The sequence below is a fragment of the Triturus cristatus genome, chromosome 2_1 (genome assembly GCF_964204655.1).
Source record: "Triturus cristatus chromosome 2_1, aTriCri1.1, whole genome shotgun sequence".
Taxonomy (NCBI): domain Eukaryota; kingdom Metazoa; phylum Chordata; class Amphibia; order Caudata; family Salamandridae; genus Triturus; species Triturus cristatus.
Genome location: NC_140581.1, coordinates 979,059,711 through 979,087,515, shown reverse-complemented (window position 1 = coordinate 979,087,515; position 27,805 = coordinate 979,059,711). Strand labels below are relative to the sequence as shown.

At 45.1% G+C, this 27,805-nt stretch overlaps 1 protein-coding gene across 1 annotated transcript in view; it reads right to left on the bottom strand.

The window, feature by feature from the left end:
• The window catches only part of BRD10 (bromodomain containing 10), a 276,860-nt gene that overhangs the window by 141,751 nt on the left and 107,304 nt on the right, over window positions 1-27,805 (bottom strand). The window contains exon 3 of the mRNA XM_085634117.1: window positions 13,920-15,337. Within this exon, the coding sequence (XP_085490243.1) occupies window positions 13,920-15,337 (1,418 nt within the window). The remainder of the gene's footprint in view (window positions 1-13,919; window positions 15,338-27,805) is intronic.

Sequence of the window (27,805 nt, the reverse complement as noted above, 5' to 3'; positions counted from 1 at the left end):
AAGATTATTTATTGTTTATTATCACCAGGGAGGATCAAATGATGGAGAACCTACCTAGTGTAACAACGATTTTTTCCCTTTGCTCACTTAATGTCAAAAACAAGTGTAGCACCCTGGAAAGGTATTAAAACAAGGAGTGCAGGGTACTTTTTGGAGATTTGGTACATCTGTCAGCGAATAGGTTTTGTTCAGATGCAGGGACGGAAGAGTAAGTCTTCACTCTCTCTTTTAAACTACCAAGATAGTGTGTTTAAAGACTTGGGTGATCAAATAACCTCCAAAAGGTATCTAACAAGAACAGCTCAGCTTAACAATCATTATTAGGAGGAACAAATTGCAGTCCAGTCCAATATTCTTGACGTGAGAGTCTGACAGTCGCATTACCATATAGCGAAGGCAGATTTTGGTTTAAAAAGGTAAAATCAACGTTTGAGCGGACAGGTGCAGGGTTGGGAATGGCCCAATACGGAGCCAGACAAAATCGCACTTTACGTGGACGATGTCCTCACCTATTTAGCGGATCCCGCGAGGTTGGGCCCTCACTGCCTCCAGATCCTACAGTCCTTTGAGCGGGCCTCCGGCTCAACCCCGATAAATCCGTCCTGGTCCCCCTTCACATGTCCAGAGATGTTTCGATTGGCAGTCCAACATACCGCTCCGCCGCCAATCATTTAAGTATCTAGGGATATAGGTGACTTTACTCCCTGAATTTAGCTGGGCTCTCAATGTTACTCTCCTGGTGAAAAGGGTGAAGGCTGACCTTCAGAAATGGCACGCATTGCCCCTGAACCATATGGGGAGAGTCGCACTTTTCAAAATGATGATTCTTCCCAGATTCCTCTATATGCTTCAGAACACCCCCCTCAACTTCCCGAGGGCCTGATTCCGGGACCTTGACAGCATGGCTTCTAAGTTCCTCTGGGGGAAGGGGAGGGCCCGTTTGGCTCTGGGTGTCTGCAGGATTCCTTACTTTGACGGTGGCCTGGAGATGACCCACTTATACTTGTACTACCTGGCAACGCGTCTGTTATCTCTTCATGATTGGTTTAATGGGGGCTGGTCCAATCCGGCGTATAGGCTGGAGCTCAGTGAGCTGGGATTATCCAATGTTCAGTCGATGCAGTATGGGGAGTCTATTCCGTCCCGTCTGCCAGAGGAGACGCGTTCTGTGGTACTGGCCTGGCGGGCCGCGTTGCGACACACAAAGTGGACACAGACATTGACCCAATGTACGCCCCTGTGGCAGGGCACTTGGCTCAGGGAAGTCAATAGGCTACAGGGTTTTCGGTCCAGGGACCTTATAGGTATTTCTTAATTGGGCGATGTATGGGTGGGTGATCATATGCGCCCGATTAAAGACCTTCAAACTAGACATTCCCTACACCACTCGCAGTTTTATAGATACCTACAGCTGCGACATTCTCTTCAAGCGCACCTCACGACTGGTACACTGCTTCCAGACCATAGCCCACCTGAGGCACAAATCATGCTGGGGAATCAATCAATCAAACATTTGTAGAGCGCACTACATAACCGTGAGGGACTCAAGGCGCTGGTGGGGGGCGCTACTGATCGAACAGCCAGGTCTTGAGTAGCCTCCTGAAGGTCAGCAGGTCTTGGATTTGTCGTAGGCTCAGTGGGAGGGTGTCCCAGGTCTTGGCGGCGAGGTGGGAGAAGGACCTCCCACTGGTTTCTTAGGATGCGCGGGACGGTGGCGAGTGCGAGGTCGGCGGAGCGGAGCTGGCGGAAGGGGATGTAGAAGGAAAGCCGTTTGTTGAGGTAGGCTGGGCCGGTCTTGTGGAGTGCCTTGTGTGCGTCGATAAGGAGCTTGAAGGATATCCTCTTGTTGATGGGCAGCCAGTGCAGGTTTCCCAGGTGGGGGGTGATGTGGCCGTGGCGTGGTACGTCGAGGATCAGTCGTGCCGAGGCATTTTGGATGGGTTGCAGTCTTTTGATGAGCTTGGTCGGGGCTCCCGCGTAGAGGGCGTTTCCGTAGTCGAGTCTGCTGCTGGCGAGGGCCTGGGTGACTGTTCTTCTTGTATCTGTCGGGATCCACCTGTAGATCTTGCGGAGCGTGTTGAAGCAGGAGGAGGAGACGGCGTTGACTTGCTTGGTCATGGAGAGTGTTGAGTCGAGGATGATTCCCAGGTTGCGTGCGTGGTCGGTGGGTGTCGGGGCTGCCCCAGTGCCATCGGCCACCAGGAGTCATCCCAGGCTGAAGGGTTGAAGCCGAGGATAAGGACCTCCGTTTTGTCTGTGTTCAGCTTCAGTCAGCTGGTCTTCATCCAGTCGGCGACAGCATTCATTCCTTCGTGGAGGTTGGCTTTGGCGGTGATGGGGTCCTTGGTGAGGGAGAGGATCAGTTGAGTGTCGTCGGCGTAGGAGATTATGTTGAGGTCGTACTGTCGGGCGACGTGTGCGAGCGGGGCCATGTAAATGTTGAACAGTGTCGGGCAGAGGGAGGAACCCTGGGGTACGCCGCAGATGATCTCGGAGGCTTCGGATCGGAATGGGGAGAGGCGGACTCTCTGGGTTCTGCCGGGGAAGAAGGAGGTGGTCCATTCCAGGGCTTTATCTCAGATCCCTACGGTGTGGAGGCGTGCGCGTAGTGTGCGGTGGCAGACGGTGTCGAAGGCAACAGAGAGGTCTAGGAGGATGAGGGCCGTGGTCTCACTGTTGTCCAGCAGTGTCCTGATGTCGTCGGTGGCGGCGATGAGGGCGGTCTCGATGCTGTGGTTGCTGCAGAACCCTGACTGGGAGGGGTCCAGGATTCTGTTTTCTTCGAGGTATGGGGTTAGCTGTCTGTTGACGATCTTCTCGATGACCTTGGCCGGGAACGGGAGCAGCGAAATGGGCCGGAAGTTCTTGAGGTCTCTAGGGTCTGCCTTGGGTGTTCTGAGTAGGGCATTTATCTCGGCGTGATTCCAGCTCTCTGGAAAGGTCGCGGTCTCGAGGGAGAGATTGAGGACGTTGCGCAGGTGAGGGGCGATGGAGCTGCTTGCTTTGTTGAAGATGTGGTGCGGGAATGGGTCTGACGGGGAGCCGGAGTGGATTGTGCTCATGGTCTTGATGGTGTCATCGATGCTCACGCTGGTCCAGGCTAGCAGGGGGTCATGGTCGATGGTGTGCGGAGAGTCTGTTGTGTTGCTGTCTGTAGGGGCTGTCTGGGTGTTGAAGCTGCCGTGGATGTCTGCTATCTTGCGGTGGAAGAAAGTGGTGAGGGAGTCGCACAGGGCTTGCGACGGCAGGATGTCGTTGGAGCTGGGGTTGGAGAGTTTCTTTACGATGTTTAAGAGCTCCTTGCTATTGTGTGTGTTGTTGTCGAGGCGGTCTTAGAAGGAGGTCCTCTTGGCAGTCCTGATGAGGTGATGGTGGTTGTGGGTGGCGTCCTTGTGGGCTGCGAGGCTAGGAGTTCTGGGGTGAACCAGCTGGCTCTCTTGCTGGTGTCTCTGTGGGGGGGGGGTTCTTCGGCGTAGGGTGTTGGCGCCGTCGTCGATCCAGCTTTTGAGGCTGTGGGCAGCGTCATCGGTTTTGGAGGGATCAGTGGGTGGGCTCAGAGCGAGGTTTGCGTGTAGTTGGGTCTTCGGTGATTTTTCTTTAGCAGCGGCGAGGGATCTGTTGGGTGCAGTGGTGTGTGGTGGGTTTCTGGAAGGAGAAGTGGATGCAGCGGTGGTCGGTCCAGCGGAATTCGGTGGTGTGGCTGAAGGCGACGTGGGGGCTTGCGGAGAAGATTGGGGTCGAGTGTGTGGCCGGCGGAGTGGGTAGGCGTTGTGACGAGTTGCCTCAGTCCGAGGTTTGCGAGGTTATCGATCAGGGTTGTCGAGTTGCTGTCGTTGTTGTTCTCCAGGTGAAAGTTCAGGTCTCCGAGGAGGGTGTAGTCGGTGGAGGTCAGGGCGTGTGTGTTGATGAAGTCGGCGATGGAGTCGCTGAACTGGGGTCGGGGTCGTCTGTAGATGAGGGTGCCTCTGAGGGTGGAGTTGGGGGTCTGTGTGGATCTGGAAATGCATGTGTTCGGCGGTGTTGAGGGTGTCGTCGGTGCTGGTCGAGACCCTGATGCTGTTCTTGTGGACGATGGCGATTTCCCCCCCCCCCCCCCCCCCCCCCGACTCCGTTGGTGCGGTCTCTGTGGGTGATCTTGTAGCTGTCTGGGATGGCTATGGCGATGTCGGGTGCGGGAGTCGTTCATCCAGGTCTCGGTCAGGAAGGCGACGTCCGGGGATAATGTGTCGAGCAGGTCCCAGAGCTCGACGGCGTGTGTGTGTGCGGAGCGGGTGTTCAGTAGGATGCATTGGAGGTGGTGGAGGTCTTTCTTGGCGGGTTGTTCGGCAGCTCTGAGGCTGGTGTAGCTGCAGTTCCAGCAGGTGAAGGGACCGTGTGTGAGTTTCGGGGCAGCCTTGAAGCAGGTGTGGGTCCGTCCGGGGTTGAGAGCGTGGAGCGTGCTAGTATCATAGCGGTGGTGGTCGTCGTGGCGGTTGCGGGAACCGAGGTTTTCTGGCGCTGGGCGCGGTCCAGGCGTGACGGGCTTGCCTTGGGCATATAAGGGGATGTGGGAGGGAGGAGCAGCTGGGAAGCGGGAGGCGGGGGCAGCGAATGGGCAGTGAGGGGGGTGGGGACGCAGCGGCAGGAACGGGAGCGGCGAGGGCACCTGAAGGCAACCGGGCACAATCAGGGGCAGTGAGGGGAAACAGAAGGCAAAAACGGGCACAATCAGGGGAAGCGAGGGGGAAACAGAAGGCAAAAACAGGCACAATCAGGGGCAGCCAGGGGGAAACAGAAGGCAAAACGGCACAATCAGGGCACAAACCAGGGGCAGTGAGGGGGAAACAGAAGGCAAAAACGAGCACAATCTGGGGCAGCGAGGGGGAAACAGAAGGCAAAACGGCACAATCAGGGCACAAATCAGGGACAGCGAGGGGGAAACAAAAGGCCAAAAACAAGCACAATCAGGGACAGCGAGGGCGAAACAGAAGGCAAGACAGCACAATCCGGGCACAAATCAGTGGCAGTGAGGGGGAAACATAAGGAAAGCAAAACGGGCACAGATAAGAATGCAGGCAGTACAGGGAAGACAGACAGCGACAGAGATACAAACCTAAGGCCTACCACTGGCCACCAGGGATGAGGCGCAGGTGGTAGCCTGCGGGTGGAGGAGGGCCCAAACTTCTTCAGCAGCTTCGGGACACACAGGCGGAGCTGTGTGGTGGGGGAGCGAACTACCAGCAAGGTCAAAGGTTGCTCTCCTCACCGTGCAGCGGCCGCCATATATGGGGATGTGGGAGGGAGGAGCAGCTAGAAGGTGGGAGGCAGGGGCAGCGAATGGGCAGTGAGGGGGCGGGGACGCAGCAGCGGGGAGGGCACCTGAAGGCAACCGGGCACAATCAGGGGCAGCGAGGGGGAAACAGAAGGTAAGAGGGCACAGATAGAAGGGGCAGCGAGGGGGAAACAGAAGGCAAAAACGGGCACAATCAGGGGCTGCGAGGGGGAAACAGAAGGCAAAACGGCACAATCACGGCACAAATCAGGGGCAGCGAGGGGGAACAGAAGGCAAAAACAAGCAAACCAGGGATCTGGGGGGGGGCATCTCTCGCATTTATCGGACACTGATTAAGAACACCCCAACATCGTTAGATCGGCTGCGGGGTTCAATGGGAGGATTGGGTGGGCACCTACGAGAAGGACGACTGGTGTGACGCCCTTATGGCCCCCCCGGACAGTTACTGCCTTCGCCAAACTGCGCATGGTACAGCTTTATTTCTGTAAAGTGAAAAGTGTTTTCCTTTTTGGGTAAAATATTTGTTAACTCATTTACACGTTCTATTCAATCAAACTCCCAAAATCAGGTTTCACAACTTACTCTCTATACTGGAACACTTAAATACAAAAAGCGTCAATTTATATCAAGGCAAACTGTTTATTTGCATCACAATATTTCTTTTATCAGAATATAATCAATATAAAATATAAAATATGCATTTCATTTTTATAAAAAACGACGAAACTTAAAAACAATTGAGTGATTGATACTAAACCCCAACGATCACGCAAGTAGGGAAAAACATAGAAGCCTTTGAAAAAACTGTAGAATCTAAAGTTAAACAAATTATGAATGATGCCTACCCGGATAAAAACAACATGTCCAAAGAACTAAGGAAAGCTATCATTAATTTAAAAAACAATCTTCAGCTCACCATTAAGCCCGCAGACAAGGGCGGTGGGGTGGTCGTGTTTGATACAGACGACTACGACAATAGGATGCTACAAATGTTAGAAATTAAAGAACACTATCAGAAAGCTTCATTCGTTAAGCTTAATGCCCTGCACCGAGAAGTAATTGAACTTGTTAATATGGCCTTAGATAACGGTTGGATTTGCCAGGCTGAACACAAGTTTTTAATCAACAAAAATGCAAGAACGCCCGCTATATATGGTCTCCCGAAAATTCATAAAAATTTGAATAATCCCCCGATGAGACCTATAGTCAGCTGTTTTGGTTCACTACTCGAACCTTTGAGTCAATATGCTGACACTTTTTTGAAACCTCTAGTATGTCAACAAAAATCGTATGTTCGTGATTCGGCTCACATCATATCAATGATAGAAGGCAGGCCCTATAATGAGAATGACCAGATACTGGTGACCCTCGATATAGAGGCTCTGTACACCAATATACCTCAAGATAACACCATTGAGGTTATTGGTGACATCCTTGACAATGCAGATCTAAGAGGGGCCAATAAAGATTTCATCAAGCAATGTATTACATTGGTACTAAAAAACAATATGTTTTTATTCAAAGATGACCTTTTCCTTCAATGCAAAGGTACGAGCATGGGCGCAACCTGTGCGCCGAGCCTGGCATGCCTATATGTGGCCAATTTTGAGGAGAAGCATGTCTTCAACGAAGCGGCGCCCTTCTTTGAGAATATAAAGCTGTGGCGCCGCTTCATTGATGACATCTTCTTCATTTGGGAAGGCAATGTTGAAACTCTTGAAGAGTTCCTTGATTGGCTTAATTTGGGAGACGGGAATCTCAAGTTCACAGCAGTTTATGACAAAAATAGAGTGAACTTCCTTGATATTTCCATCAAAAATATAGAAGGAGCTCTAGGAGTGGAGTTGTATGTCAAATCCACAGACAAAAACACACTCCTACATTACAATAGTTACCACCCGCGATCGCAGCGTGACAACATTCCTTTTGGACAATTTCTCCGTTTGAGGAGAAACTGTTCCAATATTGCTGACTATCTTAAACATGCAGAGAACTTAACCGAGAAATTAAAAAATAGAGGATACCCCAAAAAGTTATTCAAAAATTCCTGTAAAAGAGCACGATTTTATAATTGGGAAAGTATGATACACCCAGATCCAAAAGTCACCGAAATCCAATCAGTAGCTGACTCCAAATTGGTGTTTGTAAGTCCGTTTTCAAACATCAGCAATAGATAAAAAAATGTGATCTATTCCAATTGGCATATTTTGAATGACAGTAAATTAGATAAAATTCCTAAACCGATTTTTGCCTTCCGACGCAATGAGAACATCCGACATAATTTGGTCCACACATACAGAGAAGCCAATGAGAACAATCAGACCACGCTCACAGGGAACAAAGCAGTGGGAAACTACAAGTGCAGTAGTTGCTCAATATGCGACAACTGTATTGTAACTAAAACTCTCACTCACAACAACTATACCATGACCGCTAAAACGCTCAACAACTGCAGGAGCAGTAATTTAGTTTACTTACTCCTATGCCCCTGCGGGTTAGCATACGTGGGGGAGACAGGTAGGGAACTAAGAATATGTATGCAAGAACATAGATCTGCATTAAAGACAAGTAAAATCAATGCTCCCATGGTTGACCATTTTACAAAACACAAACATAAATATGCGGACTTCTCATGGTATATTATAGAAAAAATTAGCTGCTCAAAACGAGGCGGTAATATTGAAACCAAACGAAAAAATAGAGAACAGTGGTATATTTCTACTCTTGATATGGTCAATAAAGGTCTTAATACCAAAGAAGACTGGATGAAAATAGTTACGTAATGAACTGGTTGAGGCACTTGCCAAGATGGAATACATAATGTTTGATGTTAGAGGCACTTTGAATTAGAAGTATATTATACAGCAACCTCAGCCAACTGACTTCGATGAATGTCATCTAAAAAAATGGATCATGCCTTTAGAACTTGGCACTGTCGTGATGAATTGACAGAACCTTATTTGCATTATCCATACACTCGTAAGTCGTCTAGCTGTAAGTAGAAAGGGCAAATTGATGCATCACCACTGTATAACCAAATAAAATGAAGGCTGTGGTGTTGTTTATAGAAGGAAATATTTGTTCACAAAACTTACCGAATCAAAACTATTTTTCAAAACGAACATTGTTGTATAAAAACATTCCCATAACTAGAGGCTGCGTTGCGCATAAACATAACGGTGTCATGTCTGGGAACATAGGAAATAAATGGTGGTCATCACTTAAAGTTGTTTGAGAAAAGCAAATAAAACTGATTATTGTTCAGGTCTTGTTAAAAAGATAACTACTGCCAATATACGAATAAAAACAAACGTAGTTAAGCATCTTATTGCTGAAATGGTTATGCATAAAGCTTTGTGTTGGGGGAAAAAAAAAGTCGACCCAATCATCTGCCGAGGCCCCGTAACAATGACGTTGACTTCCGACGCAAGATAAAAGGTAGACCTAGTCAGGCAGTCCGTCATTGATGTTGCCCGCGATCGCACAGACGCGGAAGTAGCTGCCCGTGGACGCTGGCCGTTGGACTAAATTAGGTATGTTTAAAACCGATAGGCGAGCGACACGATGAGATAATTAAACTTAACGCGCAGAAAATGGCGTAATTGATAGTCTGCTGGTAGCTTTACCAATTTACTAATATAAGGGTATAAAAATGGGCAAGACAGATTGATTCGTAAACAAACGATACGGGCAGCATCCTGATTCATAATAGGGAAATATGCTTCAGGGCTGTTTTTGAACCAGTTAATGATATAATTAATACGCACTTCTTGTCCCAATTGCTATAACGGCTTGATGGGTTATAATTCTAATACCATCAAGCGTTGGCCAAAGTGAAGACACTGTAGGAGCGCTATTCAAACAGCTCTAGGATTTAATTCATATTAGGTTGAAGATTAACGGTGTAATAAACAATTTAAATAAGCAAGACATTATATAGATATATTTCTCCTTATCTCTTTGGGAATACAGCTACGAGCAATTCTTACCCGGAGCAGTAAAAGAATCCCTCAAAGCCAACAACTCTTTTACTCAAAGGTGAGCCTTAAAGTAAATAAACTGTAGAAATGTAGGGTAGATGTGAAAAATAAATGGTAAACTTTTTGAATATTGACAATGCACTGCCCAAGAGAAATTGAGTCCAATTAAATTTAGTTCCTTTTTCTGTAGGAACTAACCGAACAATACGGAGTTGCTTTTGCGAGTGTAAGATAGGACGTTTCATGTCTATCCCCACGAACAACCTAAAAAGGTACGTTCCAGACTGCTACTAAAACATGAACTAAGGAGGCGATATAATAGGGAAATTAGTCATTGGACTTCTTATCAGGGAGCTTTATCTGCCCCTGATAATCAAACAAATGATTTATCCATTAGACAAATACAAAAAACATTTTATTATTCTTTTGACAGCCTGGGGAAGTGAGAAAAAAACTCCCGTAAGATTTCAGCAAAACAAACAAGCAAGCCTAGTGCGGTTCCGCACAGGTGAGTCTCATGGGTATTTTCCAGAAATAACTAGTAAGGCGATTCCCTACTGGTGCTAAGTTAAAGTGTGAGTGCAAACTTCTTGTGGAGTGAATGGATGGAAACACTTTTAATACAAATTACGTTTTTTTATAAAAAAAAGGCCTAGATAGTTTGAAATGTATTACCTTTGTGGTGCATACTTGTAATATTTGATAAATGACAGATAAATATTGAGGACCTAATCATTGTATTGGTTTCTCTAAAATAATGATGTCAACTATGCATCTAAAGAACTGTACAATAAGGCAGGGCATGATGTAATATGTTTTTTTAAAGAAAACACATGATGTATACCGTTAGTGAAAAAAATTGTTTCTTATTTGTGCATTAGGCAACCATTCCTGGACAAGGAGATACGATTACTTATATTCCTGAAGAAGGAGGCCACAAACAGCGAATAGCCTCCGAAACGCGTCGACGCAATATATTTGTGTTAAATTCGGAAGGGGCACACAAACCTTTGTCAAATAAGGAAGTGAATCCTTAGTCAATGTTGCCCACGAGGTTTCTGAATTAACTGTGTTATGACAAAATACATTGTCTTTTAAATCTCCTTTTTTGTTTAGTATCAATCACTCAATTGTTTTTAAGATTCGTCGTTTTTTATAAAAATGAAATGCATATTTTATATTGATTATATTCTGATAAAAGAAATTTTGTGATGCAAATAAACAGTTTGCCTTGATATAAACTGACGCTTTTTGTATTTAAGTGTTCCAGTATAGGGAGTAAGTTGTGAAACCTGATTTTGGGAGTTTGATTGAATAGAACGTGTAAACGAGTTAACAAATATTTTACCCGAAAAGGAAAACACTTTTCACTTTACAGTCTTTTGGCGCTCTATTTCCTTTTTGTGAACATTGAGCCCCTCTTTCACCTTGTTTAAAACCGCTTTATTTCTTACACGCTGCCTATTTGACCCCTGCGCGCTTGCATTGCGCAGGACTCCACCAGACCCCTGACTGTGCTAGATGTGGTCACAAACCCGCTGTCTTTCTCCATATGGTATGGGACTGTCCACGCTTGGCGCGATTCTGGGGAGACATTGAGGAGGAACTGACCGAAGTACTGGGGTGGGAGATCCCACATGACCCAAAACATGCGCTCCTAGGCATCACAGACGGACTGGATGGGCCCAGAAACTAAAAACTTTTACACCACGGCAATGGTGATGGCTAAAAGAGACAAAGCGACTGCCTGGAAATGCCCTCACCCCCCCCCCCCCCCACACTGTTGGGAGATGGCGAGCTGGAGTCGACTGGTGCGCCACACAGGAAAAGACCATGTACGAGGCGCGTGCCTGTCCCAAGAAATACCGAAGGGTCTGGGGGAAGTGGCTGGGGGGTATGGTTTAGCCTCGCCGGAGATACTCAATTGTATTTCACTTTGAATTTGTATGCCCTTGTGATATGGGTTGTTCAGAACATTGCATATATTCCTATGTTATCATGGTGTTGTGATGATTGGCTGGTGCTTGTTGTGAAATTAATAAAATTTGTTTATCAAAAAAAAAAGGTAATGTCAATGGAATCAAAAGACCAGCAAAATCATATACTCAGGAACAAAATGCAGGGTGTCAGTCTAGAGACCCATGTGTATTCAGCATAAAGGACAGAAAACTAACCACCCTTTTAGAATTAACTCCTCAGGGTAAAACAAGAAGAAATTGAAACTAGTTGAGATGACACAAAAATAAAGATGAAGTAATTGCGCAACTTTAACAAGTTCTATTTAAGGCAAAGTGCCCTGCACATTTCCAAAGTTGATACCATTTAGTCACTTTTCCGTTTCGACTTTGCAGAGGCAGACAGAACTAATATCTGCAAAAATTTGATTTGTACAAGGGTGAAGAAACCGCGTTAAGTTTGAAATTAGATTTTGATTCAAGAGTCACCTTACAAGCAGTTTTCAGTAACGATTTGCGTTATATCCTAAGTATTACATTTATATGTAATCAGCCTAGGTCCTCCTAGCTGCTCAGCCAGAGTGAGAGATGGTAACGGAATGTTGGTGTGCCTGTGATGAATGAAACGCCTGGGTGCCTGTGTGGATGAGTGGTGACAGTTGGAGATGGGCTGAGCAGCTAGGCAGGCTGCTCCTGGTGGGGCTGGTACATGGCTAGTGCCTGACTAGAGCTGGCTGGACAGAGATTGATACTACCCTGAACTGGAACCAATAAAGAAGACTTGAAATAATACTACAAGGCTACCAGTGTCTCTATGTACAGGGTACAACAATTTGTGACGTACGTTTGAGCACTATCTGCAATATCCTGGCCTGAAATGAAAAATAAAGCCATATAAAGATCAAAGTAACACCCCAAAATGCCAGATATTGTTTCAGAGACATGACAACCTACAGACTGCAGAACAAATAGGCAAAGAAGTTTTCATCATCCACTGAAGGCTTTGTAGTAGTATGGAATTTTAAAGGCTTTTTTAGCGCACTGCAGGACTCTGCTCAACTGGTCATCAAGCGGAGAGCACTCACTAGCTTAAGAGTGCTGCAGCAAGATTCCCAGAAGCTCAGTGACAGAGAAAGATTTTCAAAAGTTACTTACATGAGGATACCATGCTATAGAAACTGGAAGCAGGCACGGATGTAGGATTTATCGATGAAATACAAAAGCCGATACCATTTTAAGCAAGGGGATGTTTGGCCTTGAAATGATTAAGATGGCCTAAGTTGTTCCTGCATCCACGATTTACAACCTTGAAGCTATTGTTGGACAAAGACGTATTCTCTATATTTAATACCAAACCTATTTTGTGTCTCTCAATTATTCCCTCAGACTTGCTAGCCTTTAACCCCTTCCATGCTGCGCGAATTCCGCCGCTGTGCTGACGGTTTCTTGCGCGGGCGTGGTCATGACGGAACGGTTCCGTCATGAGCACAGCTCAACCGTGGCTCATGACGGAACCGTTCCGTCATGAGCACCGAAGGGGTTAAAGCAGTCACATACGTTGTCCACATTTCTATATCTAGTATTTTTAACTCTGAATGGATTTTTCAGGCACCAGGATTTGCAACCATGTTCTGTACTAAAAATGTTTTAGGTTCCACAATCACTACTTGTGTGCTGCTTTATTAGCCAGAATACTGGCGAAATATAATGAAAGAGGATTTGTGAAGTGTGCTCTGGAATAAGAACCAGGTATGGAATACTGAAAAACTGCCAGGCTGTTGCTGAAAATATTTTAAACATTGTACCTTCTATCGTGGTCTAATGGGCATGTCACTCACCATTGTGGATTTTTGAACAAGTTGGGAAGAAAAACGCAAGTTCTAGAGACCTCCGCTTGTCCTATATGAAGAAAATGTCAGTCTCACTCCTTCTGTTTAGACTGACAGCCATGAAAATTCTTCAAGTTCGCAACACAGCATGGAGCCTTCGAATAGTCAGAAATCAAGCCCAGAAACCAAACAGACCTCATTACATATTACAAGCCTTGCAGACCATTCAGCTCATCGCACCGTCGCCCATATGAAACTCGCTGACCTTCCCCACTCCCTCCAACCTGCCTCAAATCTTTTTTTAAAGAATGAAGGCTTGCAGTCCAAAGCCCGCACTATGGATTGAAAATCCACAATCACTCAAAAGCAGTTAACTTAGTCTCTGATACAAATCAAAATGGAGCTGTTCGCTGTATCAGGTTTAAATTTTCTCCATTTTTCTCCTGTCAAATTACTCTGCACCTACAAATGATATTTACATGCACAAATTAACAAAAAATAATACGGACAGGTCCTAACACATACAAAGAAAAGGCAAGAGAGCTAGAGATGGAATCCTTTCATCTGGCAGAGGAAAAACAGTTAACAGGTTTTTCTTTATAAAGTTCAGGTTACAACATTTGTACTCCTATGCAGCTATTAACATTACAGTAATGAGCAGACACACTAAGTGCTTTGCACAATTGCAAACAAACATCCACATTTACAAACCAGTGAAAGCCATTTCTCACGCAGCCCAGCATGCAATAAAGTAAGATGATAAAGCTCTAGCAGAGGTTATCTTGAAACCAATATACATATATTACGTCTGTCTCTCTCAGACTGCTTCAAGTCAGCTACAAGCAATTCACAGGACTAACAACAATACAAAACATATACTTACCCGATTTGTGCTTCTTGTGCTTTGTTTTTTTCTTGATGAGGAAACATTTGTTATGATTCTCAGACTTATACGACTTGAATGACTGGGAGTGAAGACTAGCATACTTCCCATGTAGGTTCTCATTCAAAATGTGTTTCTTTTTTTTCTTTTTCTTCTTTTTACCATGAATTTTGGAGCGCTTTACCTCATTGCAGTTAAGCAGGGAACACTCACGATACATGTCATTTGCCACCCGATGGCAGGTGGTATCTATTTTGTCACAGTGACTCCCATTCACATGGACCTGACATGTCTTGAGAGCGTTCTCTTTCAGTGGACTTTGAACAGTTTTGCACAGAGGTCGCTCTATGTATTTTTCACCATTTTCTACAACTCTGATTTCCCCTGGGCTGAGCATATCACTATATCCAGGAACTGTACACACACTAACTGGTTTCTCCATATTTTCTTTACAGCAGTCATCCTCCTTTCGGTCACATAACCTATGGATCATCATTTCACAGTTCGACTGAATGTCCTGTTCAGTACAGCTGGTGCAGCAGTCCATGCGAATGTCTGCAATATTGTCATTAAGAACAGGACATTCATAGTCTACTTCCGTATCTGCATTTGGCAAGAGCTTATCAGGTGTCTCTGATCGAACATCACAACTGCTATTACCAAAAGACTCGCATCTTACTCTCTCTAGTTTAATACGAGGTTGTTTTCGTATTTTAATCCTTGGGATGGGAAATTCAGGTGCATGGAATGGTATTTGTTTGTATATCCTAACATCTGCCCCACAGAACTGTGGGAAATGAATGTAGGAGTTCTCTTGTGAATCATAACCAAGGATAACCTCCCTGCATTCATGGATTGGCTGCCCAAGCACAGCATCTTGAACCTCAATCTGTGTTTCATATACAAAGTCACAAAGTCCCTTAAGCAGCCAAACCTTCTGATGAAATGACAGTTCATGAAACGGCTTCTCCTCAAGAGGACTAACATCACCAAGAACTCTGAAAAATTGACAGCATAGCCCCAACTTCTCTGCACAATTGTCGGGGTTCTCTGCCTGTCCAACTACAGAATACCAATGCTTCACTTTCTGCCGGAGTGCTGCTTCCCAAGATCTGTAAGGCAAAGGAGGCCTTCGGTGCAAGGAAGGTCTGCGATGAGGAGGGCTTAACAGAGAAGTCATAACCTTAGAAAGAAAAACATTGTTATGTGGCATCAGTAGGCACCGTTCCAGCTCATAGAAAACTATTTCGGGCAAATTTAAAATTTGTTGTGCCAAGCAAAGAAAATGACCGATAGCTGGAATTTCCCAAATATTCTCCATCAAAGTGGGTGCTGCTTGTGCAAGGAGATTTTTCTCCCATTCTTCTATTTCCTTGTAGCTAGCTTCTTCTGCCTCTTTCTTTCCCTGCTCACGAACCCTGGGGAAATTAAAAAATAAATCAGCAAAATTTAACTCCACCATGGAGATAAATGACATTTCTACATTATGAAAAGCATCCTAAATGTGACACCTGAATCAAAATGGCAAATTGCAAAATGATGCAATGGTTACAAAAGAGAAACAAAATGATACCTTTAAAGTCACTCTTCTTCCCCACGACTACATTCTAACACTTGGTAGTGGGCTGGAAATTGACTTAGTGTTACATTCAAAGCAGTAACAAGCACAGGAAACAGTATGTGCCTGGCAGGCACCCACATCTTGCAAGTCCCCCTTTTGTAGATAGATGGAAAGGAGACATGACTAATGTAAAGGGATTGGCGTGTGTTAGGACTAGCGGTGAGCCAAAGACTAGGAGTAGCCGAATCACAATGAAGGCAACCATATTATATTCCAAATCCTGGCTGTTTTTTAACCTAACAAGTAGAACAGATTAAGGAGAAAGTAAAATGTTGGGAAACCAAAATTAAGCAACAACAGGTTTTAGGTATGGCAAAATTGAGCATCACTTTTTGAAATGACATTCAGCTGCAGTGTTCAGGGTGTTGACAAACACCTGTCTGAGGAAACAGAATGATGCCACATTAGCCCTGTCCAATTCTTTCCAGTGAAACCCGGGCATTTCTTAAAAACTTTGAATACAGGAGACTACCTATCTTGCATTGTTGGCTTTGGAAGCACTTTTTCTAACATTTGGTCACAGCAAGCAAAAGGTGACAACAGAGGCATCAGCTGGGAAACTTGGCTCTGTTCCACTAAATTGTGCTACGCAAACAAATGATGAATGGAATGCAGAATAAATCAAACATTCACCCTCAGTAAAGTGATCGGAGTTAAATCCATCGTTCTTTTGCTCACCAGGCCATCCCAGTTTGGACCCAGTCATATACATATCAGTCTTGACCCTGCTTCTCATGGGAACAGTCCAGCCCGAACTGCAAGCCAAGACCGCACTGGACTGAAAACAAGCACCCTGGGACCAGTTTCAGAGTATCACCCTTAATCAGCCAGGCTAGCTTGAATCTAGCGGCACAGTGAGCAAGGGAGCCACGTCTGGGAATACCTATACCACTTAGGGCGAAAACTGCTACGCAAACAAACGATGGACGGAATGCTGAATAAATCAAACATTCACCCCCAGTCAAGACAGCTGCGTTAAATCCACCGTTCTTTTGCTCACCACACCACCTCAATTTAATGAACACCTTGTTCGGTTTTGGGAAAAACACAACACACCCTACAAACAGCATTAAAAAATTAAAGGTTTCCTTGGCCTAGGAAGCGTTTGGGTTGGGGAAGGGAATGAGGGAGGGGCGGCAATGGTGTTCTATGTAACAGGAAGTATATTACTTTATTCAAGTGGAGGTTCGATAAGGCCTTTGTTATATAAAAAAACAATCAGGAGCCCTATCTAGGTTAGAGTCAGAATGAATACCCCTCAACAAATGGCTTGAAGGATATGCGCCAATGGTGCTTGAGGACCAGTCTGATGGCCAGATTCTTCGCCTTGGAAAAAGATACAGGACACAGAGACTCTACAGTGACTCATTACAGATGGAAAAGTTTTCACCTCAACCTATTCTTGTAGGTTCCAGTGGCTGCTAAATACCCAAATACATACCTGGACAATCGATTCAACAAAGATTATTTATGACATTGTCTCCAAATACAGATGAGGGTGAATCATATTTACAAGAACTCAGTGACCAAAGCAGAACAATTTGCCTTATACTGTGACGACTTAAAGTCTCCAGGATTTCTATGTTTCTCTGAGGATACGCCCAGAGGTGCTAAGGTCATGTCTCATCGAGAAGAAGGCACTCAAGTAGACTGATGAAGCTAAAAGAGATATGCTTTTAACAGAAAGCAGAAGGTGCGGTAAGCTGCATAAAAGACACTAACAAGGCCATGCTAGTGTATTCAGCATTAAAAGGTAACTGCTACTGGCCTCGAACTTCACATGGGTCCTAACAGAGGCTGATCTTGAGCAAACAAATAACCAAGTCTTACAATGGAGACACTACAACTTACAGTTTCTAGCAAACACAGTAAGAAGAGGGAAATTTGAAGACAGGCATACTGCCGTTGAGAATCATCTAGTTCAAATTCCATGCAGCAACTCAATCAGCCCGCCCAAGTAAAGTGGCAGATTCCCACAGCTCCAGTGCCATTCAGCTAAGAATAGGGAATTGTTTGACCCTCTTCATATGATAAAGGGCTGTCATAATATCAGTGTAAATCACAGCGGTTCACTGGACCACAAGTGCTGGTTGTCTGAGATATCTGCTGAAGAAAAAGAAGGTGTATACAAAGTTGAGGGGAAGATCAAAAGAATTGGAAAAACAACATTCTTGGCTTTCCAGTGGTTGGTTGCATTGCTACAGAAACAATAGCCGAATGTGCCTAATATGGAGATGCACAACCACACTTACAGAAGAAGTTGCTTAACTCTGGTAACACCTTATCTGGTAGAGAATCTATCTAGCTTCCGATTCCTTAGCTTAGAATTGTCTCCAGGCATCAGACTGGATCTAGACATTTTCTGAGCGGAACCTCTGCGTGCTGCGAGGTGGTGTTTGACGTGCATAGAGCTTATATGGGCACCACCCCAGCACGCTGACAGCGGGAAGGAGGGGGGGGGGCAGGGGGGGAAGATGTTTGACCTCTATCATGTGGGCCAACGTTGTCTGTGGGAACAGAACAGCATCCATTGCCACAAAAAGGCTGGGAAGCCTGTTGGCTCGGCTGAGCAGAAAAGGACGTGGTTGGTAAACCGTTCCGTAGCCACGGAAGGGGCCAAAGGCAAATTGGGGACGGCGAGGGGGCATGAATTCGCCAAAGGACCTAGCCGTAGCCCAGCTGTCCTAAAACCGCGCCAGCACGGAGTCTGTCTTTTTGACAAATAGGAAGGAGCTACTGGAGAGTATGTCCATTTACGGAAGCTTGGACATCCCCTGAGAAGTCTGTGGTTCTCAGCCAGGTGTGGTGCCTTACAGTCACTGACAATGCAATAGCTTTGCCCAACAAATCGATCGTATCCAATTAGCAGCGAATGGTGTACTTTTCTGTGCCTCTGCAATCTGTAATCGTCTGCAAGAGTATGGCTTGGACCAGGCTCCAAGAGGGAAATCCGCGAGTGCCTCACTAGATGGGAGGAGAGGTTCAGAGGGGGTTAGTCCCAGATGAAGCACCTCTGTCAAGACGTTTGTCTTGACTGCCCCCTGAGGGCAGCAGCAGGTCAAGGACCTCAGCAGCCCTTCGCACCATGATAGCAAAAGAAAACCCTTCCTCAGTAGTCACGGTAGGAGAGGCCAATCCAGTGCGTCTGATGAGGTGTCCAAATCACTGGCATTTGCCAGTTCCTCATACCAGTTGTCCTCATGTGGGTTATAATCATAAGGGTACCGAGACTCCTCCAAATCGTCTCCCTCTCCAGGCCTGTCATAAGAAAAAGGCACTGGCTCCAACTCAGAGGGCATGGCCCAGTGGGTGTCAGATGACACCTATTCAGTTATGTATCAGTCTGGAATGACGATAAAAGTCAGCAGCGCGGGGAACACCAACACTGGAGCAGACTACATGAAAACTTGAGGTCTCACATGACGAGACGCTCCAGATCCAACTCCGGATCCATGGGGCCCAACTGACGCAGAGGGCGAACCCGTTTGTGTGAATCCAGTAGGGGCGTGCGCTGAACCCATGGAATCAGAAGGGGCTCCAGAGGGGTCGGACCGCCCAAATCTAAGGTGCATGGCCTCTCCGAGATGGGCAGGAGTCGCCCTGACCTTGGGAAACTCGGGGAGGCACGGAAAAGGACCCAGCACAAGCTTCACGGAAGGTACGTGGTTGCAAGGTCTAAACTTGTGTCTGCGCTCCAGCACTTCATCAGAAGACTTGCGCAGTGAAGTCGAAGAGCGCTTCGACTTCTTCTGTTTGTGGGACCTACCAGAAGACTACTTCGATCTTAATGACGGACACTGGGATCGGCTTTGCAAGAAGTCCTGGGACCTTCCACACGATTGGGATCTTTATCACCGCAGGGTAATCGGACGGCAAGGAGCTTCATGGAGTGCTCCCTCAACGGCTTCGGCTATATGGTGTGGCAGTCCTCGCAGGTCTTGGAGTACCAAACATAATACAGGTGTGGTTTTGTCACAGACATCTGCCTATGACAGGCACCACAGGGGTTGAAGCCCGCTGATTTCTATGGGGACATCCCTAACACACCAGGAGACAAGTCTTGAAAAATATCTTCAACAAAACGTCAAAAAAAGTCAGTCCTAAATTGGGTAGCTCTCTCCAGATCTGCGCTGACTGGGCCGGAACGGAAACAAGCATCTGCAATGCAGTAGGTCTCGCATTTGTTAAAGTTAGAGCTGTTGGCGTTAAAATTACTTTTTTTATACCAATGGCAATAGCTTGTCGCCTCAAAGCACTTTGGGAAGTTCTTATCGCCTCCTCGCCCTTTAAGTTCTTATCTAGCTGCAAATTTGTTCTTGTTGCTTGTTAAGTTGCACCTTTATCTTGCCACGGGGTAAGTTTGCCTTTATATCTCTACCAGTTGCGGCCCATAGGGCTTTTGGTGTCCAGGCCGCAGCCATTCCTTTTATAAGGATGCGCTTTGGGGTGTTGCTGGATGGTGCCGGTGTAGAATACCCCATAAAAATCAGGTGCGCAGAGGAAAGGCACTCATTCGCCAAGAGCCAACTTCCTCTTTCTGTTTAGCAGGCACCCCACCCGTGCTCGCACCAAGCGAGTAACAAAAAAAGAAAAAAAAAGAAATCACAATTATCGTAGCTCAACACAAGAAGGAGGAAACTTCAAAAGAGGAATTAATGCAAAGGAAGGAAGGGGATCTAAAGTGTTGAAAAACTTGCAATTTTGGAAAACAATGCATTGTTGTTCCTGTTTAGAGGAGCAAACATTTTGGGCTGGGCTGCTGTGGTCATCCAGTGTGTTTTTCCCCAGAATGTGTCCTTTGTGGTATGTCCACAAACCCCACATGGCGATTCTGACCCCGCCACCCCCTTCCATTACCACTTTGAAGTGATGACCACTTGAGCGATTGCTGTCTCTCAAGAAGGCGCTGTGCGCCTGCACAATTACAGCCGGCCTAATAATAATGAGTTGTCAGGAGCACTGTGTATGTAGCGTAGTGTGAGATAAGTGAATATAAGCAATGTTTTACAGAGCTTCCGTATGACAGTTTCCCCTCGTGGTACACTTGCATCGGTACGGCCCAGTTGTCGTACTAGTGGGAAACCAAACCGAAAGTTGAATCTCAGCTAAATACCACTGACAAGGCTTTTGCCTGTGATCTGATGAGCAGTAGTCGCTGTGTCAGGTCGTGTGCTTCAGGGCACATAAACAAGTCATTTCACATTGTTTGCTTTCACCCCAGTTTGAAAAGGACAATGCAGACCAGTGTTTGCTGAACACAGATAAGACAATAATACTAGCAGGAAACCAAGAAAACAAGAGGTCGCCATTACCGAAGCCGGTGTTCTGTTGTTTTGCGCTCCCCAATGGGGACTGCTTCTTTGTATTTGCAGTGTGCCATATGCGCTTTCACTTTACGATGTGAGTGCTGTGAGGGGGCGGCAGCTATTGCTAAAGTGATGGTACACATGGCACGCTGCAAATACAGATGGCGCCATTGCCGAAGCCTGCGGGTGCTGTGTGGGGTGGTAGCCATTGCAGAAGCCAGCACGCGCATTCACATAAGACTATCTGCCGCCACGAGCGCTGTGTGGGGAGGCAGCTATTGTTAAAGTGAAATACAAACAAGCCGCCATTGCTGAAACCGGCGTCCCACAAGTGCTGAGTGGGGCTGTAGCTAAAATAAGCGGCAGACATTATGAAAATGAAAGCACGCATGGCGCTGCAAATGCAAACAAGAAGGGGCCACTGCTATGCGCTCTGTCGTGCTTGCTTCAGCAAGACATCAATTAAGTTAATAGTTCTTCCTACCTGCTAATGAAAGCTAGAGTGTAGGGACAACATAAGAGTGAGCGGTACTAAGGAGAGACTACTAAGCGTATTCACGAATCAAAAGCCATAATTATAAAAGGATAGGAAAAAGAGCCAATTGTAAAAGTGGGCTGTTAATGGGAGGAGCTTGCAGTCCATACCTGAATACAGCGTGTCTCAAGGAGATAGCGCAAGCGATGCCTAGAGGAGACCTAGAAACTGATCTCAGTGCGATAGAGTGGAGCCTCTATAGGCACCGCACACGTCACTTCCAGCACAGACGACGCTGATCTGAACGCCGCCACCTATTAGCGTGCAAGCGTACTGGCCAAAAGTTTCCAGGTCCCGTCTGATACCTGGAGATAATTCTAAGGTAAGGCATCTACAGATAAAAGTCTCCATCTGATTGGAAGGATTATGCATCTGAAAACTCTTATTTTTTATTACACTGGTCCCTTGTAGTGTACGAAACTCACCTTTCATCAAGAAACCTCTAAATATTTATTCATTAGCATTTTTTTATAGTGCGATCCAGCCTAAGAGTGATAACAGATCGCTTTATGTAGGTTAAAGTTAGGTCGATACATGGCTTGATAAACAAAAAGATATTAGCCAAATAGTACAGTGATGATAAAAGCTGCACCACTCCTGTGAAGTACTGTGACAGCTCGAAGACGTCCAGAGCGAAAAGAGAAATTCACATTATTATATTAACATTAGGGAGAGGATCACTTCCGCTAGGATTTATCTAGTCCGAGAGGGAACTATACTTTTGCAAAATATAACGACTGACAAGTAGATCCTTCAGTTTCTGCTGGAAATTTTTGTATGAGACGAGTTCTGGTGGAGGGATGACAGTTTCAACACTGGGCGTACCTCCCAGAAAGGACTGTTTCTAAGTTATTTTCGTTCGTGGATGATGGGATTCTAGGAGGAGGGTATCTAAACTAGATAGTGCTGACACACAAGCTAGTCAGTTTTTGGGCCAGGTAGTTTGAAGAGTCTACTAAGATATATTTGTAACTGACTTAGATTTAATCTGGAATATATTCAGTATGAGGAGAAGTGGGGTATTTGATCAAATTTCTTTGCACTTGTGTCAAGTCTACTCACTCAGTATATGAAGGACTGTCTTAAGAGGGGCCAGATCATTCTTGGGTATTTCAGATAGGAGGGAAATGTCATAATCTACTCCTGAAAGAACAATTGGTTGAGTCATTGTTTAAAATCTCTTTCAAGTATGAGGGGCTTAATTTCAAGTAAAGGTTTCACTTTGCGGTGGTCTCGTTGAGCTAGTATATTTATGTGGAACTGGAGGATAAAGTTATGGCCTCGAAGGAAACCTAGTGATTTTGTGTGCTTCATCTCCATATTGTGGTCAGTCTGGAGATGAAATTTAGCCAGGCACCACAGGGTTTTTGGGAGACATCCCGGTCACACCAGGAGACAAAGTTTCTAAAAAAGCTTAGGCAAAAGTAGAGGAAAGTGTCAGTCAAAATAAGACTGAAAGGTAATATCTCCGGATCTGCACTGACTAGCGCGGAAAGGAAATAACTGATGTCAGTGTGCTAGAGTGGAGCCTATATAGGCACCACACACACCACTTCCGACGCGGAGCTGTATAATGCCACCTACCGATGTGCAGGGGTACTGCTCAAAACGTTTCCAGATCCTGTCGGACGTCCGGAGAAAATTCTAAGGTAAGGAATTTGTGGCAGAAGTCTATCAGATCAAGAGGCTACTACACCTGGAAGCTACTAGAAACTGGAATACTGCCTCTCTGATGGCTAAAATTCACTGGATTGATTGAAGAGAGACAAAGGTGTGAGTAACAATACCAATTAATTAAATGTATTTCGAAAGACTGAGAAAACCATTGGAACGGTTTAAAAAAAGACCTCCAGCTGAATCAGGCCAAACAAACTATAGATGCAGGCTGACTAGACTAACTCTCCAAACAATAGTCAATTCATTTAAAAATCAAAGAATTGAACACGAGGCAAGACAGACCTGGATCTTTTAGGCACAAAGGAAAACTGCCCTCACGGGTCCTTTCTTTTATATAGACCCATGAGGATGCATGAACGCTAAAGGGAATTTAAAAGTAACAGTTCACAACAAATCTGAAAACAATGAACTATGGGCTTCAGCAGTTCGTGCTGGACGGTTCCTATTGGAACAGAGCTAAGAATGTTTTGAATAGCGCTGGGTGTATCTGAGGTGGTATGGTGGATGCAGCCCAGAGTGATCATCAGCGATTGAGATCAATTCTAGCATTCCATCACTTCTTTGAATTCTAGCATTTTCCATCACTGCAATGGATGTGTCCAGATGTAGGTGCCATGCTCATTATGATAATGAAACCAAGCTGCACCCAACTGAAAAGGACCAAATAGGTCTACATGTGTTCTGGTTCAGAGAGGACCTGGCTTGGCAGTGGGAGTAGGACTGTTTATATCGGAGCAGGACTAAGGCTGGGTCTAATCAGAGGTGACATGGCAATGAAAAAAAAAGAAGAATTGGAATGAAGCTTGAGTAATAACCAGTGGCTGTGATTCATACTAGCATTCCATCTATTACTTTTTTATATTTATCAGATATATTTTAACAACTGGCATTTTGAAAAGTTAATTGTTACACTGGCTCTTTGCGTATGGTACTACTGCCAATAGGTGAACCTTTAACAAACCATACACCAGCTTGGATTTGGGTGTGTTAAGTTGCATATAACCTTGGTTTGGCTAGTTATAGTGTCTCTGGATCCTGGCTGTTTTTTCCCAGAAATCAAACTTTAGACAGCAAAGTGGTGGCATGTGGGCGGTCTGTTTGCCTCCTTAACTATTGCCAAGCAATTCTTAGGGAGATTAAGGTGCACAAATTCTGTGTGTTAGGGGTCATGTTGCTAGGGATAGCTAATCGGACTCTTGGTGAGGTTTTTCTCCCCTTATACAGTTAGTTTGCAAGCTTTGTCCCTTGGACATTGTTATTAGGTATGAGAACCGTGGCTATCTTGCCCACATTGGGGCTATCAGAAGCATTTGTATCCTTGTATATCACTTCCGGCAACAGCAGTATTGGGGCAGGGGGGGTAAGTGGGGAGAGAGTGAAGAGGGGGTCAGAGGGGCAAATTGGCGTGCAAGCATGGACAAGCTTCCCTGTCGGGGTTAGGTGCAATTCACACACTAACCAATCCTGTGCTGTGTAATCTTGCAAAAGAGACCGTTCCCAACACCGGCTCCTAACCCGGGTGCAATTAAAAGTTTACCAGGAACTCCAGATGACTTGGATGGAGAGATATTTGGACAGAGAGAAATCCTCATTCAGCATACCAACTCTTGGGAATTGCATGCAGAGTCTTTCAGTTCTTCCCGTAATGTGCTGTGATAAAGATCTCTTATTGAGAAATCGGAGAACAAGATACTCAATAACTGGTGGCCTACCTCCCTTTGAGTCATCAAATACATTAGATTCTATATCTGCTAGTATAGCATTAATTTATTTCTTATGCATTTGTATCTACCTACTTTAACGTGGAATCTCAATAGTTTATATCATTTCTTGGCTGTCTAGTAAGGCCCCCCATAGAAGCATCACTTACCCGTTATGCCATATGAAGGCAACTAAAATATGAATAATAAATACCTTAATCTTTAACAAACCACATCGTCATTGAGTTCAGTATCTTTACCTGATGACTACACATGTAAGTTTCTGAAAACGACTTTTGGGAGAATCCGTAGAGTCTAAACACAACGTTTAGGTGTCTATCTTGGAGATGATATTAAACAAAATGTAATCTACCTAAAACTACCGAACTATTTTCAAAATGCTGCCTTGAACAAACACATTTCTTTCTCTTCTTGGAGAGGCTAGGTTTCTTTACAGTTCTTGGAAATAAAATCTATGCTTCGTTTGTCTGGTATCAATCTTCTTTGAGTACAATTTAAGCATGTGTGCATACTAATATTTTGTCTTCTTTTCCTATTATTTAATCAACAAGATGCCGTTTTTGCTGGAGAGCATGGGCTCCAAGAAGAGGAAGTGTGATAAAGGACCCTTCTACATGCAGACCCAAATGCGATCAGCTCTTGGCAGGAGCACATTGCAAGTGACATTGAATGGCAGCATAGCTCTCCTGTACATCACTACTTGCTAGGGAAACCTAAAGGAAGTGATCAGGCCACCAGAGGAAGGGCACAATCAAAATTACTGCATTAGGCCGACTCTAGAACATTCAACACCTGCAGAGGGCAGAATCCAATATTCCTTCAAGAACAGAGAGCAATCACAACAGACATACCACATTAAACTAAAAGGCAAATCAACCCCATGCATGCCAAGGAGACAGTACTACAACAATCAACAAAGGGCCATACTAACAAAAAGAGTGCACAAACCTTTAGAAACAAATGCCATAGTGATATTGCCACTCTCATAAAGAAACACATGAATGCATTCTGTATCCCTTCATAACAAGGCAAGATCTAACTTTGACCAGTCTAAGACTTCCAGTGAAAACAAATTCAACATGACCGCACTTTATTCCTATGCTCGAAAAAGACTACTTGGCAGTGATAAACTTATATGATACCTACTTTCATGTGCTGATGAATGAAGATTGTTACAAGTACCTCATGCTCTTAATGGGGAAAACTCGTTATCATTTCAAGGTACTACCCTTTGGTATAAAGTCTGCTCCAAGAGTGTTAACAAAATGTCTTAGTAGAGACTCCTTATCTCAGGGAGCACGCAATCCATGTAGACTCATACCTACGCAACTGGCTAATGAAGGGGAATTATTTATTACAATGCCAGATGAGAACTGGTACAGTGATTCGGCTGTTGCACAGACTAAGATTCTTTCTAAACATCAAGAAATAATCCCCAGTACCAGCACACCAGAAAGTATTATTTGGACCCCACTGAGAGGAGGATTCTGTCACTGTAGGAAGAAATGTGTCTGTAACAGGCACTGCCGTCTAGTGAGAACAGTGATGAGATTAATGAGCATGATGGCTTTTTGTAATCCAATAATACCATATGCCATGCTATCCCAAGAGACCATTACAGGGGTGGCTAATGCGACAGTGATCACAGTACAAGAGGTAGTGGGATGATCAAATGGTTGTTTGGAGCCAAATTCAAAATACACTAAAATGATGAACAAAAGAGACTGCTGGAGGCCAGACAGTTCAGGACACCATTCCACTCTTTGACAATACGACACAATTTGGGCTGGCATACGAGAACACCAAAGAAATGATCAGTGGAACATGAAGCTATACATGGACCTGGTGGCAGTTTTCTATGACTAACTGCCTTTCAAACAAATACAAGAAACAGGCATATTGGTGCAGACAGTGGGAGAAGGAAACCCTTCACCCTGTCAAAACTAGCACATGAGATCAGGAAATGGTTAATAAAAAACAAGATCACACTTACAGCAGTTCACCTAGCAGGACAGCTAAACACAGAAGGAAATAGGTGAAGCAGAGAAGTAGGTATATCTTTTGAATAGGAACTCAATCAGGAAATTGTAGTCTTCATTCGGATGGATACTTCTAAGCACAGATTCCTCATGAGTGTCCCACCCAAGTCCGAATGGGGCTGCATAGGCTGAGTCTATGGTCAACATGGGTGCAACTTCAGTCGAGGTGGATTTGCTTCAAAATCCAAAAGGATAATCTGTTCTTCCCCCATCATCAGTGCACAGGGATCCGGCTAAGACCTTTTGCACTGGGGTTGAACTCAGGACATGTGTCTACCCCAGAATCAGGCGGGCCCCACAATAGGGTCAAAAGGCATAGTTGACGTCTGCCGGCAGTGGTACGACTGGAGGCCTCCTTGGATCCTTGTTTGCTTTCTTCATCTTGTCCAAGCATATGTCCACATTGCTGTCGCACAAACCCTGGAAGTTAAAGGGCTCGTTAACTGTAGAGGCTTGCACCTCCTAAAGCCAGATATCATTAGCCATGCATGCCAACATAGTACCATGCCTGTACAGAACCGACTACCTGCCTTACCTGCTGAGCAGAAAGAGGAGGTATTGGATATCGCCTTATCTTCAGATGATGCACTTTGCTCCCTTTAACAATTGCTCTGGGGGACATTAAAGGAGTTCTTTTTCTTTGCCCCAATGTTGGTGGCTATATATTGAAAAGAACGCCCTGGAGTTTGCAATCCTCCTTTTGGTTACTGCTGCTCCCTTCATCTTTTTGCTTACTGCATCTAGGCTTTTACTGCACCTATCTGGTGGTGATCCAGAAGTTGATGTTTTAGTAGCTTTCTTACTGGATAAAGAAACAATGAGAGCCACGTTCCTCGTGAGCTTTGAAGTAATAGGGGTCCTTAGTAGAGAGTCTATATTTCTTCTCTAAGTTAGGTATAACAGGTTTGCAGGTAGCTGTTTGTTTAAATACTTCCTTCCCCTGTTTTTAAATGCTAGGCAGCAGATGGAGACAGTATATTTTGTCTC